The 19,574-nt window shown below is 38.8% G+C and overlaps 1 protein-coding gene across 5 annotated transcripts in view; it reads right to left on the bottom strand.

Annotated features, from left to right (window-relative positions):
* Positions 1-19,574, bottom strand: part of POLG2 (DNA polymerase gamma 2, accessory subunit) — a 40,588-nt gene that overhangs the window by 14,213 nt on the left and 6,801 nt on the right. For 3 of the 5 annotated variants that reach the window (XM_025999594.2, XM_025999596.2, XM_025999595.2), the window contains exons 5-7: positions 14,422-14,562; positions 12,361-12,441; positions 11,279-11,379 (exon numbers count right to left, since the gene is read on the bottom strand). In XM_025999594.2, coding sequence (XP_025855379.1) covers positions 11,279-11,379; positions 12,361-12,441; positions 14,422-14,562 — 323 coding nt within the window. Of the gene's footprint in view, positions 1-8,990; positions 9,195-11,278; positions 11,380-12,360; positions 12,442-14,421; positions 14,563-18,996; positions 19,463-19,574 lie in introns of those variants that run through there. The other 2 variants (XM_025999592.2, XM_072746823.1) reach the window with 2 other exon arrangements.

The following is a 19,574-nucleotide window of genomic DNA, read 5'->3' as shown; positions in this document are numbered from 1 at the left end:
CCAGTTTGGGGCTATTACAAATAATGTGGCTATGACCACTCTTCAGCTAAGAAAATGTCTGCTGCTTCCCAAGTGCATGCAATTATGTTGAATATGTGTAGGAATACAATGGGTCATGGGGTTTATCCTCAATCTAAGTAGATGATGCCATGATATTTTCCTAAGTGGTCCTATCCCCTTTTCATTCCCTTGAGCAGTATGAGAGCTTCCATTCCCCTACATCTTTACCAACACTAGCACTGTCATTTTAATTTAACAATTCTTGTGGGCATATCATGATATCTCATTTTGATGTTAAAGATTTTATTTATTTATTCATGAGACACAGAGAGAGAGAGAGAGAGAGAGGCAGAGACACAGGCAGAGGGAGAAGCAGGCTCCATGCAGGGAGCCCGACATGGCGCTTGGTCCCAGGTCTCCAGGATCACACCCTGGGCCAAAGGCAGGCGCCAAACCGCTGAGCCACCTGGGCTGCCCTCATTGTGGTTTTAATTTGCATTTCCCTGAGACTAGCAAGGTTGAACACATTTTTCTATTTATAGATCATTTGGATTTACTTTAAAAAAATTTTTTTTAAGATTTTATTTATTCACGAGAGACACACAGAGAGAGAGAGAGATAGAGGCAGAGGGAGAAGCAGGCTCCATGCAGGGAGCCTGACATGGGACTTGATCCCGGGTCTCCAGCATCAGGCCCTGGGCTGAAGGCGGCACTAAACCGCTGAGCCACCTGGGCTGCCCATTTGGATTTCTTTTTTAATGAAATGCCTGTTAGAGGCTCTTTGCTTGTTTTTCTATAAGGTGTTTTGACTTTTTCCTATTTTTTTAATAGTTGTCCTCCTACTCTGTAGCTTAATTTTTCACACTATCACACTAAGCACTGTGGATTTAGTTGTAAACATAGGAAGAAAATGTATTAAATCATTCAGATGGATGTTTTTTTCTTTTTAAGATTTTATTTATTTATTCATGGCGGGGCGGGGGCAGAGACACAGGCAGAGGGAGAAGCAGGCTCCCTGCAGGGAGCCCGAAGTGGGACTCGATCCCAGGACTCCAGGATCATGCCCTGGGCTGAAGGCAGTCGCCAAACTGCTGAGCCACCCAGGGATCCCCAACCATACTCTTTTAAATACGTTTTGATAACTGGAAAAGGAAATTTCCCCAACTTGTTCTTTTTAAGAATGTCTTGGCTATTCTTGACCTTTTTGCATTTCCAATTAAGTTTTAGAGTCAGCTTTAAAACAAAAAAAGAGGGATCCCTGGGTGGCGCAGTGGTTTAGCGCCTGCCTTTGGCCCAGGGCGTGATCCTGGAGACCCAGGATCGAATCCCACGTCGAGCTCCCTGCATGGAGCCTGCTTCTCCCTCTGCCTATGTCTCTGCCTCTCTCTCTCTCTCTCTCTGTGTGACTATCATGAATAAATAAATAAAATCTTTAAAAAAAAAAATAAAATAAAATAAAACAAAAAAAGACTCAGCTTTTCATTTTTTTAAAGGAAAAAAAAAACGCTGAATATTATAGGGACTTTGATTGATATTGCATTAAATTTATAGAACAATGGGGGGGGAACTATTAACATTTTTAGAATAATGGGTCTTCCAAATTACAAATATCTCACTGTGTATGTCTTAATTCTCTTGAGTGTTTTATCATTTCCTGCATAAACATCTTATATATCTTCTGTTAGATTTATTCCTAGGTACTTGATATTTTGATGCTATGATAAGTTGTGTTTTTATTTTATGTTGCTATATAGAGACACAATCAATATTATTGAGCTTGATTGTGTATCCCTTAGCAACTTCACTAAACTCTCTTCAACTTTAATAATTTACCTGTAGATTTTCTTACAATCTGGAGACCAGTAAGCTACTGCCGTTACTGTTACCATTGTTGCCTCTGTCACCATAGCCTCAGGCTCAGAAACTGGAGGTCAGACACGGAGTGTGGAACTCTACCACCTTAGTTACTTGCTTCTCATGACAATCACTATCTCTGTTGTACTTTCTAAATCCCATGCACATGCATCCAATTGGAAGATATTCACCACCATACCTACCCTGGCAGTAAGGGAATGGTAATGTTTTTAGGTCTCCGACCCCGCCAAATAGAAGAAGGGTTATGATGAGTTTGAGAGAGAGCCACTCAATATATCTTCCACATTAGCCAAAATTTCAATCAAGATTGAGGGTGAAATAAAGATGTTTTAAGACAAAGACTGAGAAGGAGGTTTTTCCATCATGTTTTCACTGAAAGAACTACACAATGTACTTGAACAAGAAAACTGAACACAGGGACGCCTGGGTGCTGTGGTTGAGTGTCTGCCTTTGGCTCAGGATGTGATCCTCGGGTCCTGGGATTGAGTCCTGCATCGGGCTCCCTGGAGGGAGTCTGCTTCTCCCTCTGCCTGTGTCTCTCACGTATAAATAAATAAAATCTTCAAGAAAAGAAAAAAGAAAAGTGAACACAGATAAAGAGTATAGGATTCAAGAAGCATATAGAAAACATAAATGACAGAAAGCAGGGGGAGAGGGAGAGAGGTGTGAGGTTTAGAAACATTATAAAGCTACCATGATGTTTAAAGTGTGATATTGGCATACATATTACTGAACAAGTAGAACAGTGGAATGGAATAGAAAGTCTAGATATAAATCTAAACACACATGGGAATTCAGTATATGAAAAAATATGGCATTTTAAGTCAGTGGGGAAAAGATGGACCATTCAACATACTGTAAAAACTTGAGAATCACAATAAAAATTTGGACCCCCTACTTCATTCTCTACAACAAAATAAAGTCAGATAGATCAAATATTAAAATACCCAAAAATGAAGCCATAGAAGTGCCAGAAGAAAACAGGAGGAATTTAAAAATAATCTTTAAGAGGGGAAGACTTTTCTAGGTATGACTCACAATTCAGAAGACATAAAGGATTCTTTAATTATATGACTCATTTAAAAATTACATTTAAAAATCATAAGCTAAGCCAAGAGCGTAACTAGGGCAAATATTTTGAACCCACCATCTCAGATAAAGTTTGAAGTTCCATAGCTATTATAAATTATTGGGGGAAAAAACCCCACCAATAATCCAAGAGAAAATTGGGAAAAGATGGTACCTGCAGGGTTAACACCGGAGCAGCACAAAAGCCTTGTTGGGATGACCAGCTGTCCCTTCTAACTGCCTTTTCTCAGTGATGCTTCTCAGGAAGGATATAAAGGGGAGACCTAACCAGAGGAATGATCAACAGTAGTTCTGTGATGCCTGAAGTTCAGTTTCCTTCTCTCTCCTTTCCACCTTCGAGGGACATGGACTATGCCCTTGACCCTTCCCCAATACTATCTACCAGAGGTTGTAACTGATTTGCAGGTTATAAAAATTAGCTACCTAAGGACTACAATGATCTCCAAGCAAGCCTCCTTGGTGCCTCAAACATCCCATTGGGAAGGACGCAGACGAAGGGCCAGAGCAGAATGCTTGAAGACAGGGCCCAGTACAGCGGTTCCTCTTGCAGGCCTAAGAAGGGTACTGCCGTCTGCTTGTCCTGGCCACCATCACCTGTCAGCGTTCCTTAACAGGTCTCCCTGCTTCTCTTCTGCATTCCATTCCCACAGTGATCCTTTCAAAATAACAGTATGTCCTTTATTTACTTAAACCATCCCCTCCTGCCTCAGTGGCTTCCAGAAGACTTGCTATGGCTGCCATGGCTCCAAGTGATGTGGGTCCTGACCCTTTCTGATCCCATCCACTACTCATCTCACCTCTGCTCACCTACTCCAGCATCCTCTGGCCTCTTTTCTGCTCCTCGATCACTCCACACCTTTTCCATCCTAATGATCTTGGCACTTGCTAGTCCCTCCCCGCAGGATGTGCTATCCCAGATCTTCACACATCTGGGTCCTTTGCATCATTCAGCCTGTTTGAAGGTCACATACTCTGAGCTTCCTTGACCACTTATGCAAAGTACATGATCTAGCACATAATTCTATTACCTACAACACTATCTGAAATTTCCTGTTATTGTCCATGTGCCTACCTGCTTAGTGGCTGTCCCCACCTGTCTACTAGAAAGGCCTTTTCTATCTTGTTCACCACTACATCCCCAGTACCTACAGTCCCTGTGAGTTAGGTGCTCAAAAAGCCTTTTTGAATGAATAAAATGAACAAATAGATAACACATATAGTAACAGGCCAGGAGAAGTACACTATCTGAGAGAAAACTCTCCCATGCTTCCTTACAGGAAGATGTGCTATAACAGCAAACAAAAGCCTTAAAAAAAAAAAAAAAAAAAAGCCTTCAAGAACACTCTTGCAGCAGGGACACCCGAGTAGCTCAGTAAGTTAAGCCTCCGACTCTTGGTTTCAGCTCATCATCTCAGGCTTGTGAGATCAAGCCTTGCAGCGGGCTCTGCACTCAGTGCTGAGTCTGTTTGGGATTCTCTTTCCTTCTTTCTCTGCCCTCTCCCACTTGTGCACATGCCCACATCTCTCTCTCAAATAAATAAACTTAAAAAAAAAAAAAAAGAACACTCTTATGGCTAAATCAACAATGAGTTTCATAGAACTATTTCTAATGACATCTTTCAATATATATTTGAGTCATTTAATACCTAAGAAGGGTATCTGGTAAGAAACTTTATTAAAAACAACTGGACTGAAAAAAAATAAAAATAAAAACTGGATTGGAGGGACAATCTATCAAAACCATACCTCCCAGGCATGCAGCTCTCTGATAAATTTAATGGCGATTATTCCTGGGTGAATATCAGAAATCACCTGTAAGTTTCAAAAATATACTTGTGTGAGCCCCACTGTCAGAGACTGTTACCAGTAAATAGGGCTCAAGTATATTTAAAAAGTTCCACAGGATTGGGGTGCCTGGGTGGCTCAGTCATTTGAACAAGCAACTTGATTTTGGCTTAGCTCTTGATCTCAAGGGGCTAAGATTGAGCCCTGTGCTGTGCTCTGCACTCAGCAGGGAGTCTGCCTGAGATTCTCTCTCCCTCCCTCCGGAGGATTCTGCTCCTCCCAGGGAGAGGATTCTGCTCCTCTCCGGCTTGTATGCTCTTTCTCAAATAAATAATCTTTAAAAACAAAAACAAGCGCTAGAGGAGATTCCGATGTAGAACTCCAGCTAGATACATCTGATCTGGATAAACCTCCATAAGTATCACTGACCTCACCTGCAGTGTCAACATTCCAAGTTGCTAAGTACTGCAGATGCCTTAGCAGTTACTGCGGATACAGTCCGCAGTCAGACCAGGAATACAATCCTTCCATGAAGGCTGAGGCTTCTAAGAGGACAAGGTACCTAAATAAAGGTACCCGCAGGCAGGACTAGGGTTTTCTTTAGAAAAATGCTTTAAAGGGCACCTGGGTGGCTCAGTTGGTTGAGAGTCTGCCTTTTGTTCCGGTCATGATCCCGGAGTCCTGGGATCAAGCCCCACGTTGGGAGTCCCTGCTCAGCAGGGAGTCTGCTTCTGCCTCTGCCCCCACCCTACTCTTGCTCACTCTCTTTCTCTCAAATAAATATTTTTAAAAAATGAGTTCACTTTTTAAAAAAAGAGAAAAATGCTTTAAAACTTTAAGTATTGAGCCCCAAACTCCAAAAATGAAATTTAAATTTTTAAAAAGATTTTATTTGAAAGTGAGAGAACATATGTGAGTGGTAGCAGGGAAAAGGGAGAGGGACAAGCAGATTCCCTGCTGAGTGCAGAGCTGAATGTGGGGATCAATCTCGCCACCCTGAGATCATGACCTGACTTGAAATGAAGAGCAGGCTGCTTAACTGACTGAGCCACCCAGGTACCTCTGAAATTTAAACTTTTAAGTAGACATACAGTGGTCATACTGGTACGGCAATTCTGAGACTGCCATAATGAAGATGAGATCAAGCAAATGAGCAGTTGTGGGGCATGGCTTTCTAATTTTATCATCACCCTCAGTATTCTTGAGAACTGGGATTTTGGAATGAGAAGAAATACAGATACATGATAAAAGGGATTCAGTAAAAACCCTGCAGTCCTAAAAAGGCAGGAGGGGACATTTTTTGGGTGACAAGAAATGTTCTCTATTGTCACTGTGGTGGTTACACATTTGTAAAAACTCATCATTTATACATTTAAAATAAGTAAATATACTGAAATAAATTTTATCTCGACAAAGCTGATTAACACACACACACACTGCAGTCTTGAATTTGAATATAAAGTATTGGTGTGAATTCATGACTTTTTTAATTCAGGGGGAAATACACAAACACACTTATGTATTTGCTAGTACTGAACACTGAAAAGGCCTAGAAACAAAGATCACCTTCTAACAATGAGCAGCCCCAGTACCCAGATACAACTTCCAAATACTGTTTTCCATTAAAAGGAACCAGGGGCTTCTTAGAGAAACTCTGAAATATATATATCTCTGTGTAAGACATTAGATACAAAGGAAGCTATCAAAGACTACTGAAGTTGTCAAAAGGACTCCAAGCCAACTCCAATAAGAGGCTCCCACTGGCCAAAGATAGGACAATTTGAACATCAAAGAGAACAACTTCAAATCTGCATTTATCCTACCTCTCTCATACCTCTATGCAAGTAATAGATGTTTTTCTTCACAGAAGTATTCTAGTTAATGAAGAATCAGAATATCACCGTTTTGTCAGCTCTAACGAACTGACTGACCTAAGCACTGATCAATGATTGCTAGCATCCCCAAAGAAAAACCACCAGGCATTACTCCACCTGATGGGAGAATACAACAACCTAAGAAAAATCTTGTCTCCCAGAATTAAACTTGAAACTGATCAAGGCTTTGGATTCAACTTCCAAATCCATAGGAAATTATATATATAGAGAAACAGGTTAAACCATCATGGGGATGCAATAAGCAAAATCCAAAGAGTGACAAACACTGTAATAAACAGCCCAATTTCTTAAAAAAAAGAGAGCGAGCTTGAGATTAAAAGACTTAACCATCAACTTCAATTTTAAGAAATTATGAGACAACTGAAAAGATATCTGATTATTAAATAATTGGTTTTTAAAAACTTTTTATCATGAAAATTTTCAAACACGCACAAAATACAATGAACCATCATGTACCCATCACCCAGCTTCAACAACTCAGAAATACTATTGTTTTTTAATCTATATTTTACCATTTTTATTTTTTAAAAGATTTTATTTATTTATTCATGAGACACACACACAGAGAGGGACAGACATAGGCAGAGGGAGAAGCAGGCTACCACAGAGAGCCTGATGAGGGACTCAGTCACAGGACCCCGGGATCACAACCTGGGCCAAAAGCAGATGCTCAACTACTGAGCCACCAGGTTCCCCTATTCCACCACTTTTAAACTAGAGAATTTTAAGGCAAGTCTCAGATATCATATAATTTCACTCAAAAATATTTAAGTATGTCTATCAGATGTTTTTTTTTTTTTTTAACAAAAGGCCATAATGCCATTATCACACATCCAAGGAAATTGTCAATAATTCCTTAATATCACCAAGTGTTAATTTTTAGGAATGATAAAGGTTAACAAAAGACACTTAACTGAAACACTTACACATGAAATGAGAGCTGCAATCTGCCTCAAACTGATGGAAGGATGAGGCAAGATGTTCACAGGTGATAGTTACCAGTGCTCGGTGATAGCACTTAAAGAGTTAATTATACTATTCTTCGTATGTATGGAATTTTTGTCAGGTAATGTCAGTATAATGAACACAAACATAACCAGGACATAAAAGTTCAAAGATTTCCTTCAAATATATCTATTAGAATCAGATACAAAATAGACTATAGTATTAGATTATGCCACCTAACATTTATTTTTTCTTGCTGTTCAAAAATCAATAAATGTCCTAATTTTTTAAAGTTTAGTTTTAGGTTAACCTTCATTATTTGACAGTATACATGTGGCAGATTTTTAGAAAATATTTTATTTATTTATTTGACAGAGAGAGAGAGCACAAGCAGGGGGACAGCAGGCAGAGGGAGAAGCAGGCTCCCTGCTTAGCAGGGACTTGATCCCAGGATCCTGGGATCCCAGGATCCTGGGATCATGACCTGAGCCAAAAGCAGATTCTTAACCAACTGAGCCACCCAGGTGCCCCATACGTGTGGCAGATTCTATAAAGATTCCTTCTTTCCTGATAATAAAACCCATTTCAGAGAGGATAAGAGACTACCAAAACCCTAAAGCTTAAGTTGTGTTTGATCCAAATAAATCATATTCTCATTCCCTCAGGCAGTGACTGGCCTTGGGATGACTAGGTGACCCAGTTCTGACCAATGAAATATAAACGAGCCTTCTGATTGGGATGTCCCGGAAAGTTTTTACTTTCCCAATTAAAAAGGGGAAGTAGGGATCCCTGGGTGGCTCAGCAGTTTAGTACCTGCCTTCGGCCCAGGGTGTGATCCTGGAGTCCTGGGATCGAGTCCCACATCAAGCTCCCTGCATGGAGCCTGCTTCTCCCTCTGCCTGTGTCTCTGCCTCTCTGTGTCTCTCATGAATAACTAAATAAAATCTTTTTAAAAATAAAATAAAGCAAAATAAAACAAATAAAAAGGGGAAGAATTTTGGCTGGTTAGCTCTTTGACTTTCTTCCTAACTAGAATGTGGACAAGTCTAGAAATACAGCAGCCACCTTGTGACCACAAAGCAGCAAGCATAAAAATTAAAGCTAACACACTAAAGATGGTAGAACAGACAGGCATCAAGAGCCTGGGTCCCTAACTCTAGAGGAAACAATTATACCAGCTCTGGGCAGTCTACCCCTAGACCCTAGACTTCTTATAATGAGAAAAACAAACTACAATTTGCTTAATCCAGTATGGTGGAATTTTTGTTTCTTATGGCTGAACATATTTCTGATAGAATGGAATCCATTAAGAAATATAAGTAATAAAAACTGAATTAAAAGCACCAAAAATGTCCATAAGAGTAAAGGGGCTAAGAACAAATTTAATAGAAGACAGTCAAATTAGGAAAGGAGAATATTTATTACACAAATATTTAAAGCTATACATTCTTAGCTGATGATATGTACTTGATTAAAAAGTCTTTTACTTTGGATATATGCATCATTTCCTTCATTGTGGTATCTCTATTTCTCAGATGTATTAACCCATTCTCCAAAGTAGCTTCAGTAATCAAAACTGTGAACAGGATACTCATTTCATCATATCTAAGGAAAAAAGTAGTTAAACAAAATACATGAGCACAATTATAAATTCACCATATTACCAGCTTTAATTATTTTAGAATCCAGCCACTTTCCAGAGTCAGAAAACTCAAAAGCAGGGCTTGAGAGCTGGACCAAAAAACATGTTTTTAAAGTTTTTGAACCATATTCAAAATAAACTTTTCAGAAAGTTTCTCTCTTATTGTAATACATAAAAAGTCATAAAAGAAAATAAAATCCAAGAAATAAACACTGGTACCTCAACACATTATTTGGGGTGAAATTAGGGATGAACCTCAGATCCTTGGTTTTGGCTCAGGTCATGATCTCAGGATCATGTGATCGAGCCTATGATGTGCTCAACACTCAGTGTGGAGTCTGAGATTTTCTCCCTCTCCCTCTTTGCGTGTGTATGCGGACCCTCTCTCTTTCTCAAATAAGTAAATAAAAAATGTTTTAAAAAATCCTCTTGAGTCTGCGACCAGGGCGGGCCCCGGGCGCAGGCTCCCCGCGGCAGTAGGTTTAAAAAAAAAAAAAAAATCCTCTTAAAAAAAAAACCATAGTAAGTGTGCTTAATAAATATTTCATTAAAGATACGCTGGGGGGATCCCTGGGTGGCGCAGCGGTTTAGCGCCTGTCTTTGGCCCAGGGCGCGATCCTGGAGACCCGGGATCGAATCCCACATCGGGCTCCTGGTGCATGGAGCCTGCTTCTCCCTCTGCCTGTGTCTCTGCCTCTCTCTCTCTCTCTCTCTCTGTGTGACTATCATAATTTAAAAAAAAAAAAAAAAAAAAAATTAAAAAAAAAAAAAAAAAAAAAAGATACGCTGGGACCACAAAGTCTTTACCATTCAAAAAACAACTGTAACTTGATAATGTTCACTCAATTATCCTTTAATGACTCAAAAGATAAGATTTTAGAACTAAGAGGACTGGAGAGTTCAAGCACCACCATCCCTTTGTTTTATATACAATGAAACCATTAATTGCTTTATCTATAGAAACCTATTTTTCCTCTTATATCATCTGAAAGGTGTATTTTAACAAGTTACTAGAGAAGAGAAAAACATAAAGCTTCCCAACTTTTCAACCAAAAGACAGATATTAAACACAACATTGTGTTTAGTAATATAATGTTACTAAAGATAACAAAATAAGCCCAAAGGAGGGAAGAATCGATTACTTATAAAATGGAAGTTAATGAAATAGCAGGGGGCAAGACTGGAGACAGAGCAATCAGGAGATTATTCCAAGAATACAACCAAAAGGGATGCCTGGGTGGCTCTGGTTGAGCATCTGCCTTCGGCTCAGGGCATGATCAGGGGTTTCAGGATTGAGTCCTGATCCATTGGGCTCCCCATAGGGAGAGCCTGCTTCTCCCTCTGTCTATGTCTCTGCCTCTCTCTGTGTGTCTCTCATGAATAAATAAATATATAAATCTTAAAAAACAAAACAAAACAAACAATCCAGCCAAAAGACACTGGTGACTTTAACATGGGTAGTGCAGCGAGGATGGAGAAAGATCTGATACTATTTAGGAGACAGGGTTGAATTTAGTTATCAACTGGAGGTGAAGAAGAAGGAGTTAAGGATGATAAATCCAGGTAGCAGTATGCAGCACTAGATGAACAGAAGTGCTCATCATTGAAACTACTGTTCTTTGTCGGGGATGGAATTATCTTCCACTCAGCCTTAGAATGAACCAAGCACCAGCAAGGAAAAGGCACTCCACTCGTTTTCCCTCAATCCTGATTCTATAAACGCATCCAATATACCAATTGTATCCCTGATAAAATGAGAAACTCAGGTACACATACCACATAACATTAAGTCTTGAAGTTGCATATGATATGTACTTAGATATACTAATGAATATTGTTCCCTGCTGTAGCAATTAACTAGAGCATATGGTTCTGTAAACGGGAAAGTTAGGAATAATTTTAGACTGTATTTTACATATATATAAAAAAAATATATATATATATATACTTAGAAGAGTATTTAGAAGAAATTTGTTACTCCTAAAGAAACATCACATGATCAAAAACTCTGATCACATAACTTAGTGACAAGAAAGACAATTCTTACTTTGAATAAAGTTGTTCCAATGAGGACTGCACAGTTTCCATATAACCAGGCCACACAGAAATACCATTTTCTAGTAATTCATTAAATAACCCTTGACAAACCTGAGGAAAAAATATACACAATTCAAATATGAAGGAAGTAAAAGTAGCTAGAATGATTACCCTGTTTTTGTGAAACCACAAACCACTTTTTTCAGTCCTTAAAATGGGGCATAAATTCTCTTACCAATGTGGTAATATTGTTTACAATTCATACACTGTACACTTGTAAATTGCATACTTCCACTGAAAATGAAGAAATCCAGCACCTCAAAGCTGAATACTAAATGCAAATCTTCCCTAAGAGAAAATTTTATAACAAATACAAGAATTATCATCATCGCCATTCAAAACATCAACAAAACCAAAACAGATTCTGTCAGAGAAAAACCTACAAGGATCTTGGGGGAGGTGGCCAGAACCCCAGGAGGAAAAGTGGAAATTAAATCACTACCTTCCCTCCCACTGAGTGCACTATCCGCACCTTCCAAGACCTCTCCACAGGAGCCCAAGGAAGGAAGCTGGGTGAATCTTGCTAGTGTCCTCACTCAGGTACTGGGTGGGTCTGAGTCACCTGGACCCAGCATGACTGCTGAGGGGGTTTCTGGAAAGAAACTAAAACCACTCTCCTGGCTTTTCTCAAGAATGTTTAATTAGACCAGACAGATTAGAAGAACCAAAATAAGGTACAGATCTGGAACCTGTGCTTATACCAGCAAGTATCAAAGGTGTTAATTAAACATGTAAGTGGGCAAGAAATAATTCACTAGACATCTGTACAAATATTCAATTAGCAAAACTATGCATAGTCATTTGAAAAATGCAACTATGACTAAGCCTAACTTTAACAGCAAAACCCACTGAACTGTATGCAGCTTCTTTTATATATTTCAAATTATCTATAATAAGCCATAGTATTATCCGCAGCTATTTAAATTTTTAAAAAAGCAAATGAATCAAAATAAAAATTTAAATGGCAAGCTACTCATTTATTTGAAATAATGGTTATAATTAAAATCATGACACTAAAACTCATTTACCCACCTGTCTTAGTTCCACTGTTGGGCCTCTTCCCACATCCAAAGCAACCTTAACAGGGGCTAAACAAGGGTGAAGTTTAAGTACCTAAAGCAATTTAAAGAGGGAAAAAAAGGACAGCACATTTTGTTTAAATCTAACACAAGTACTTTAACAAACACAGAGATTCTAAAATAGTAAGATTTTGTGTGAAAATGGAAGCTAGCTGAGGTCATAAAAAATCATGTAATGAAAAAAAAAATCATGTAATGATGTATTCAGCTGGCTATATCAAGCTGCTCATTGATTTCTCCACTTAAATGTTCTGGAGAGATAAGTTCAGTTGATATTTTCTTGTTTTCTGACAACTCCATTTTCCCTCAATCAAAATGTCCCTTTCTGGTATTACTGCCTTCCCCACCCAGCCCCAACTATGAGGCTTATCATTTAAACTTTCTTTTACCAAAACCTACCACTCTTCTTATTCATCCATCCACTCAACAAATATTTGAATGGCTCCTTGGTGCTAAAAACAGTTGTAGGTACTAGGGACAAATGGTAGGGATAATAGATAATAAACAAGTAAATAATATATTTGAATGTGGGAAATACTAAAAAGAAAGTGGGGGGAGGAGAAGATAGGAAGTGCTGGCAAGGGCTGGGTTGGAGAAGGCTGTTTGCAATTTTAAATAAGGTGGGTCACCTCTCTGAGGTGACATTTGAATGAAGTCTTTATAAAGGTGGTTGTGGATCCTGGAAAAAGAGCATTTCAGGCAAAGGGGAGAACAAATGACAAAGTTCTGAGCTGGAAGACACTGGCATGTTCTAGAAACAGCAAGGGGTCTGTGCAGATGGAGGAGGAGGAGGTCAGAAGGGTTTTGTAAAAAACACTTTAGGGGCTTTGCCTTTTCCTCTAATTGAACTGAGGAGCTTAGTGGAATGTTCTGAGCAGTGGGGTTAAAGTAACATGTACCTTTTAAAAGGGCCACTCAGTGCTAGTGGGGAGGGAGGAGAAGTGGTAAGAAATGGTCAAATTCAGGATATATTTTGAAGACAGAATCAAATGGTTTTTGCTGATGGTTTGGGTACAGGGTATAAGAGAAAGAAAAGATCCCTCATTTGCTATATATCCTATAAATCCCAAGCCTTAGAACAATTCTATAATGTGACTTTCTTTACAGGAATATCAGGCTAAATGAACACAGTGTAATAAACCATTCAGTTATTTAAAGTGGTATTACAAACTCAAGGTTTCCAATCCCAGTTGAGTACTCAACATGTTGAAACTTTTGATCTGGGGCAGCTCTCTTTCACATTTAAGGGAAATATTAATACTATAAATTCTTGCCACTTAAACCCCTACTTCTCCATGTTTTAAGCTAATAATCTTGCCTTCTAATTTTCTAAGAAAATAGAGGGTATGAGGAAAACTTCCTTCAAAGGCTAACTAGCCCTGGTAGCCTATTTATTATCTATAGCATCATTTCTCTCCTCTCTGGTTTTTCAAATAACTCCTTTTCAAGACCAATCCCTCCACTGGTGTTCCTGATTCTGTCTTGACCCCTCATGTTTCTTCCAAAATCTTGCTCCATTAGTCACTTACTTTCTTTGCTATAGCTTCAATCCCTCTTCCCTCTTGATTTTGAGCCCATAAAAATGTTGACCCAGGCCCATAGATAGCTCCTGTGATCTAGTGAATAGCCACTTGGGGTCAGACTAGAAGCAGAGAGGTCAATACCACAAGTCTTCTAGTCTGACATATTCCCATTTAACACTCTAATACAAATGGAAGCCACCAAGGGAAAAAGGCTCAGGGGCTAAGAATCAGAGATTGTTCTCTCTCTACCTGTCTCACAGGATCAAACAGAAATGCCTCTGGGATTACCCAATAGGAATGCCTTGTTCTATTCTGTGAGAACATGCTTATTACTCCTGCGGCCAGATTCTAAAACTGAAAAATGGTAAAATAACTTGCATTAAAAGAAATTTATTATTCACAGTTTGCATTAAAAACCAAGCACACTAACATATGAAGGAAAAACATATATTTTTAGTTTCCCAAGTTTATCTCTGAAATATTAAAAGCACCTTTCTATGAAGATTCTTCTTTCTTGTAAAGGAGTTCTCTGTTAGCTGGAAAGAATCATAGAGGTAAGCCAGCACACCTCGGTCTAGATTGCCATTAATAGATAAAACATATGGAACCACATTTTTCCGTCCATCTCGGCCCTTTACAGAAAAGCAGAAAAAAATGATCATTTAGGAGAGCTATCTCACTATAGATTTACAGAATCAGAACACAAACTTACTAATTCATTTTACAAAGCATCCACTCCAGGCCAAGCCTATGCTAGGCACTGGACTCAGAAAGATGGTTATGACATGTTCGCTGCTCTCAGGGAGATCAGGGTTTAGATCAGTGAGTCTCAACTGGCGAAGTATTAGAATTGCCTTGAATTTTAAAATATAAAGGTTTCATGCCTAGGCCCCACTCTCAGAGATTCTGAACTACCTGGACAGGAGTGGGACCTCAGTATCACTATTTTTCCAATGCTCCCTAGGTGGGCACTGGAAGTATTATAATAAATATGATAATATTATATAAAGTTTGGCAAGGCCCTTAGAGGAAAAAAATTAGTATGCTTAGGGATAGGAATTTGGAGTATAGTCTCTGGAAATGTTGTTTTTACAATAAGCAAACATCTATTAAAAATCTGGTTTGGAGGGATGCCTGGGTAGCTCAGTGGTGGAGTGTCTGCCTTCGGCTCAGGGCAGGATCCCGGAATTCTGAGATTGAGTCCTGCGTTGGGCTCCCTGCATGTAGCCTATTTCTCCTCCCTCTGCCTATGTATCTGCCTCTCTCTGTGTCTTTCATGAATAAATAAATCTAAAAAAATCTAAAAAAAAAAATCTAAAAAAAATCTAAAAAATCTAAAAATCTAAAAAAAATCTAAAAAAAAAAAAAGATCTGGAGTATTTACTTTAAGGCTATAATTAAGAATATAAAATATACTATAATGCATGATATAAATCAGGGATTGATAAAGAGACTTTTAAACTGAAGAATCATGTTGAATTTTTTTTCAAGTCAATTCTAAAAATTTAACAGGTTTTGCATATAAACAGTTCTACTTTCATTTTTTTTTTTTTACCATTATCACTGCCATCTGTAATTCTCTAATACTTAAAAAAAATGTTAATCCTCAGCTTCTACTAATTAGCCACAGTCTTCATTAATACATATGTATTGGCATTTTAAACCCATTTTAATGACCTATAGTACTATAGATTAATGTAAATTTGTCCTCAAAAGGCAGTACACCTAAAATAAGACACTACCAGAGAGGGAGACAAACCATAAGAGATTCTTAACTATAAGAAACAAACTGAGGGTTGCTGGAGGAGAGGTGGATGGGGGGGGCGGTAACTGGGTGATGGGCATTAAGGATGGCACTTGATGTAATGAGCACTGGGTGTTATGTGCAATTGATGAATCACTAAACTCTACCTCTGAAACTAATAATACACTATAAGTTAATTAATTTTAAATTTTAAAAAAGGCAGTACATTTCCTGAAATCTGGGATTCTATCTAACTTTATTACTTGATGTCTTTCACACATTTATAGAACTGATTTTTAATTTTTTTTTAAATTCATGAGAGACACAGAGAAAGAGACAGAGACACAGGCAGAGGGAGAAGCAGGCTCCATGCAGGAAGCCTAATGTGGGACTTGATCCCAGGACTCCGAGATCATGCCCTGGGCTGAAGGCAGGCGCTAAACTCCTGAGCCATCCAGGCTTCCCTATAGAACTGATATTTAATATAACACTGAGACACTGCAAGCTTCTGCGGTGCCATCTGAATAAAAAAAAAAAAACAAAACCTGAATAATATTGAAATATTAAGAAGACTTTATTTTACTTTTTTAAAGACTTTTTTTATTCTTGAGACAGAGAGGCAGAGACATAGGCAGAGGGAGAAGCAGGCTCCCTGCATGGAGCCTGATTTGGGACTCAATTCCAGGACCCCAAGATCATGACCCTAGCTGAAGGCAGGTGCTCAACCACTGAGCCATTCAGGCATTTGTTTTTTATTTTTAAGATTTTATTTTTAAGTAATATCTACACCCAACATGGGGCTTGAACTCACAACTCTGAGATCAAGAGTTGCATGCTCTACAGACTGAGCCAGCCAGGTGTCCCTACTGTTTTCTAATTCTTTGAATGTTGGATATCTAAGGATGCTGAGGTATCCAATGGCAAATCCTCTTAGCTAGAATATCTGATTTCTCATACCATCCAGAATGAATTTCTTTCTATCCTAACTCTGTTCTTTAGACTTTACAGATCTGCTTCACCATTCTCTAAAAATAAAGAATATATTTAGATATTAACTGTAAAACTTACTAAAAACTAATACAAAACAGCCTAAGAAGCCTTTCAAAAAAGTATACTAAATGGCAGAAATTCTATTATTTTATAACATGGTCAACTAATGAACAATTTTGAGAACTATGGAAATGGAAAAGCAACAACTAAATGGAGTAAAACTGCAAAATAAAGCTTTTCATTGAGATAGTGAAAGTTACCACAATAATGAACAAAATAAGAGACTATTAACAGTCACGACAAAGAGATCATCTTTAAATTCCTACTCATAAGATTAGGGTGCCTGGCTGGCTCAGTCAGAAGAGTGTGGGATTCTTCATTGCTGCATCCTGAGTTCAAGCCCCACACTGGGTGTAGAGAGTACTAAAAATAAATAAATGAGCTTAAAAAATAAATTCTTAGTCACAAGATTGATTGGCTTTTAACTATGATAATGATTATTTAACTAAAATGACTATGATAACCAAGTTTCATATGAGCTGAATATCCCAAAATGAAATGTGATGGTGTTGGGGTTATGGGAAAATATTCATAAATAACTTTAAATTTTTTCATGGTCTTATTTATATTTAAAATTAATCTAATTATGTGAGAACTACTATGTTTTCATTATTACATTTTCAAGTTTCAAGTGCCTTTTTTCACTAAGGCTCTATTAGTCACCAAGTAGCACATAAAACTCCACCTGTGGCCAGTCAGAAACTCTAAACATTCAAATCTGGAATTGCTCAAGAATGGGTCAGTAAAGAGGACTCAGCCACAATTCTATACATCCACATGGCTTCTAAAACTTTGCATCCACTTTACAGCCATTTACACAGTACTCTGTGGGATGAAAAGGCAAGCTTCCTCCTCTAAAAAAATTGTATCACCTATTTAAAATTTTGAAAACTCTATTTAGGAAGTAAATGAAGCACTTCTTCCCTTTAGTCAGGCCTGAGTTTTTGGTCAGCTGGCTAGTACATCCAACCTGGGTTGATCCAAAGCCAAACTTTTGGTCAGTGGGACTGGTAAAGGGGATACTGAGGTTCAAGACCAGGCTTTCTAACATTTCCCCTTCTCTATGATCTGGTCAGAGCACCTAGTGAGGAGGGCTATAAAGAGAGGGGGCAGCAGAATGTCCAAGTCAAGTTCTCTAATTAGTCTTCCTTCCTTCCTCCCCCTGGTTCAAACACTTATCTAGAGTGTCTGGTGGGTGGGACAAAGGGTGTATCAGGGCTGATCTTTGTGTAAGAATGGTAGGGGGATCCCTGGGTGGCGCAGCGGTTTGGCGCCTGCCTTTGGCCCAGGGCGCGATCCTAGAGACCCGGGATCGAATCCCATGTCGGGCTCCCGGTGCATGGAGCCTGCTTCTCCCTCTGCCTTTATCTCTGCCTTGTCTCTGCCTCTCTCTATATATATGACTATCATAAATAAATAATAAAAAAAAATTAAAAAAAAAAAAAAAGAATGGTAGGGAGTTTGGTTACATACAAGAAACGAAAAACCAATACGCTGAGGATACTGGGAGCCAGGTTTCTCATTGTCACAGGAAAGAATTGTAAATTTGGAAAGAGAAAAAGCTAGAATAAACCCTGTGGCAGTTGACTAGAACTTGAAGAATGGTATGAACTCCTAGTTTAATAACAGGTAAATATAAACACAAATACAGAAGTCAGTATGTAAACATATATGTAACATAATTGCCTCCAAAGATTTCCTAGCTGTGTCCACAGTTAGGGCTCAGAAGCAATGATACCCATGTACAAGAACACCTAGTAGCAAAATCTCAAGATTTTTTTTTTTTAAAGATTTTATTTATTTATTCATGAGAGACACAGAGAGAGAGAGAGAGAGAGGGGTGGGGGAGGGAGAGAGAGAGAGAGAGAGAGAGAGAGAGAGAGAGGCAGAGACACAGGCAGGGGGAGAAGTAGGCTCCCTGTGAGGAGTCTGATGAGGAACTTGATCCCAGGACCCCAGGATCATGGTCTAAGTGAAAGGCAGATGCTCAACCACTGAGCCACCCAGGTGTCCCAAAATGTAAGATTTTTTTTTTTATTTAAAGATTTTATTTATTTATTCATGGGAAACACACACACACATACACACACACACACACAGAGGTGCAAAGAGAGAAGAAGGCTCCATGCAGGGAGCCTGATGTGGGGATTGGAACCTGGGACTCCAGGATCACATCCTGGGTTGGAGGCTGGCGCTAAACCGCTGAGCCACCCAGGGATCCCCTTCAAATCTAAGATCTTAAATACATTTTCCTCCAATAACAACTAAGGTTCCTTAGAGAAATGGCTGATTCCACAGCTAGGCCAAGAAACAAGATGATCCTGGGACAGTTTGTTGCTACAAAAAGTAAGGAAGTACTCAATGAAGGAGATATGTCAAAAGGACACTGGCCAAGTCCAGGACAATTTTAGCATCAAAATAAAGAATGCTAGTAACAGATTATAACCTTTTGAGAAAAACAGGAATCTGTGGGCACACAGAAAGAGAGGAGGAAAAAACTTGACCCCATAGTATTCCATATTTATTTGTTGATAAATAAATCCAAAAGAAATAATGAAGTGGGATACCTGCCTGGGGCTCAGCGGTTGGGTGGCTGCCTTCAGCTCAGGTTGCGATCCCAGGATCCAGGATCCAGGATCCAGGATCGAGTCCTGCATTGGGCTCCTGCAAAGAGCCTGCTTCTCCCTCTGCCTAGTCTCTGCCTTTCTTTCTCTGTTTCCATGAATAAATAAATACATCTTAAAAAAAATAAAATAAAATTAATAATAATTTAAAAAATGACACCATGTGGCAACTCTCATAAATATCATTGATTTGCACAAGAATCAGCAATGTATGCTGCAACTGGTA

Source organism: Vulpes vulpes, chromosome 2, assembly GCF_048418805.1.
Source record: "Vulpes vulpes isolate BD-2025 chromosome 2, VulVul3, whole genome shotgun sequence".
In the NCBI taxonomy this organism is placed as follows: Eukaryota; Metazoa; Chordata; class Mammalia; order Carnivora; family Canidae; genus Vulpes; species Vulpes vulpes.
Note: the sequence above shows the minus strand (reverse complement) of the source record. Positions and strands in the feature narration are given on the sequence as shown.